At 46.9% G+C, this 2,475-nt stretch overlaps 2 protein-coding genes across 5 annotated transcripts in view; both read right to left on the bottom strand.

The window, feature by feature from the left end:
• Positions 1–403: 403 nt before the first annotated feature.
• LOC123979521 (SLIT and NTRK-like protein 3) overlaps positions 404–2,475 on the bottom strand; it is a 22,838-nt gene continuing 20,766 nt past the window's right edge. For all 4 annotated transcript variants that reach the window (XM_046063471.1, XM_046063469.1, XM_046063472.1 and 1 more), the window contains one exon: positions 404–1,323. The gene's annotated coding sequence lies outside the window, so the exon portion shown is untranslated. The remainder of the gene's footprint in view (positions 1,324–2,475) is intronic.
• On the bottom strand, positions 1,316–2,474 carry LOC123979391 (SLIT and NTRK-like protein 3; the record flags this gene model as incomplete). The annotated part of the gene is made up of 1 exon (XM_046063297.1): positions 1,316–2,474. A coding segment is annotated over one exon (648 nt), but the record flags the coding sequence as incomplete, so codon positions are not given.

The raw sequence follows: 2,475 nt of genomic DNA on the forward strand, positions 1-2,475 counted from the left end.
AGAGAGATGGAGCAATTCACATACTTGGCCCCAGGGCCAAGGTTGTGAATTACATGTCCTTATTTTAGAAATAGATTGTATTGATTTTATACCATTAATGTGGTAGAATTCACACTATTGGCGTCTATATCCACACTTTAGTGTGTGAGGAACCCTGAAGGCTCTCCACTTTGCTCAACTCTCATCTGATCTCTCCAACACACTGTGTGGACAAGCTTACAGGCTTAGCATACCACGAGCCCTTTCTTTCAGGCACTATTAAGGCACTGGATACGAAGAGAGTGAGAGTGCATTTATGCAGGTCAGGGCATGTGTCTGTGTGTGTGTGCGCGTGCATGCATGCGTCAATTTGTCACACAGTAGCTTCCATCTCAAGGTTTTCTTTACGTAGCACCCTTTATTGTATTTTGTGGGTCGGCGGTAGGAAGGCTGAACCAGATGCAGAATCATCCTATACATTAATATAACATGATCCCTTACAGGAGAGCTTCAACACGCAAAAACTAAGAATAAATATATTCACAACTGCCTCTACTATTGGTAGGAGATGAAAGCATAAAAATGTACCTCTGTAAAAGATAATAATCGGTAGTTGATAGAAGTTCTGTCTTTTTTCTTTTTTTTTTACAAAAAAAAAAAAGCCTTCGTGTCCTGTTTTTTTGTCCTTTTTTTTGCCATTCAATTTTCCTCTGAGAAATACTTAAAAATCAATACAATAACCTCTGTGCCTTTGTCCAATGAAAGAAAACGTGAAGCAGAGGTCCTCGTGGCCACATTAAGTCTGGCTGATTAAGAAATCCAGAATGCATCCATTGCCACAATGTCCTTCTGTATGTCGGCCTTCCTTTGTTTTGTCTTGCATTAAAAAAAATAATCTCTGTATCCTTTCCTCCATAAAACCAGAACCTTTTATTTTATAATTTCACACAGCGAACCAACTATTCCTGGATAAGTCCCTCATCTAGCCCTGTAAAAATCCAACTGGATAAGCAAATTAAGTTAACTGGATGAGATGAAAATGAACTGAACTGCATACAAACAACTCCAATATCGACTGGGTATATTATTATTTTTGGTTCATCCAGGGAATGCAATTATTCGGCGGCTTTGATTGGTTTCAGTCTCAGTCGTCCATCAGCGTCCCATCCGTTGGTACAAACCTCTTTGTTTAGATAAATATATCTGTATTCATAAAAAAATAAGCATTGACCACACTGCTGGCTGTTCATTGCTAAGGCACTTGGCTGTTTTCAGTCATTTCTCTCCCTCTCACTTTGTCTCGTCGTTTCTCCATCTTACAGGTCCGCCCAGCTAGCTCCACACCTTCTGGCTGTCACTGTTTATGACTCTTATGGTTGATGTTGCAAAGAGCTGGTGTGTTTCACCTCCACGCAGGTCTTTTGAGAGTGATAATATGAACATTAACGCCCACTGACACCACCCATACCACACTGTCTCCCGTTCATTGTGGCGCTGAGTAGAAAAAGGGGAGCTTTAGTACTTTTACGACTGTGAGGCGTAATGGAGGAAACAATTCTGTAGTAGCTGCAGCTGAAGTTTCGCCTCCAGGCAGATTTCTGGGATCAGCTAATCCTTGCCAAATACCAACCTATACGCCAGTAGTGGGGAAAATACAAAAACTGACCTCAGCTCCTTATCCAGGAATAAACATGGTGTGTAGCGTAGTCCTGCTCCCCCACAGGCTCCTCTCAAAGCCACGCCAGCCTGTGTACAGGAGTCACTAGATGATTCATCACCAGAGAGGGAGATGATGAGGAGACAAGAGAAGAGGGGTAGCAGGAAGAGGGGGAGGGGGAAGAGTAGTGTTAAAACTGGTAAGAGCGGTCCAGCACCTCCATGTAATCTGGTGTGGTCCTCAGTCTGGCTCTCTGCTCTCCAGCTGCCTGCTCACTCTGGCTGCTGTTACTACCCCCTGCTGCGGAGCTGGCGGTGGTGACCACAAGCGTTTGATCGGGTCTGGCATCCTGTTTGGAGTCCTGGGGGTGAGGGTAGCGCGGCGGCGGCCTCGCATACCTGTCTGGCAGGTCTCTGAATTCGGGGGCAGGGAGTCTGAAGAGGCAGTCCACCAGTTCGACCTTAGGGGTGGGGCCCTGGCTGTCGATCACTGTGGGGCAGAGGATGCCGTTCCCGTGGAGGCCGGCGAGTGGCCCCATTGCTCCTGTAACGGTGTTGATGGGTGATGAGGACACCTCCAGAGTCCACTCCCTCTCCTTCTCTGCTGCAGAGCAATACCCTGCCCCACTCTCTTTGGAAGCTGTGAATGTCTGCTGCTGCTGTGGTCGCTGTGTCACCGCTGCATCCTGTTCCTCTTTGTAGATGGGGTTGCTACATATGTGTGAGGCTGCATTAGTGTCCGGACCTTTCGACGCAGCCTCTGGGGGCAAGATGGTGTCGTAGACATGGTTGTGTTCGGGCGGAGGTAAAGGCGGCGTCTCTGGGAGGCCGTGGTGGTGG

The sequence above is a fragment of the Micropterus dolomieu genome, linkage group LG11 (genome assembly GCF_021292245.1).
Source record: "Micropterus dolomieu isolate WLL.071019.BEF.003 ecotype Adirondacks linkage group LG11, ASM2129224v1, whole genome shotgun sequence".
In the NCBI taxonomy this organism is placed as follows: domain Eukaryota; kingdom Metazoa; phylum Chordata; class Actinopteri; order Centrarchiformes; family Centrarchidae; genus Micropterus; species Micropterus dolomieu.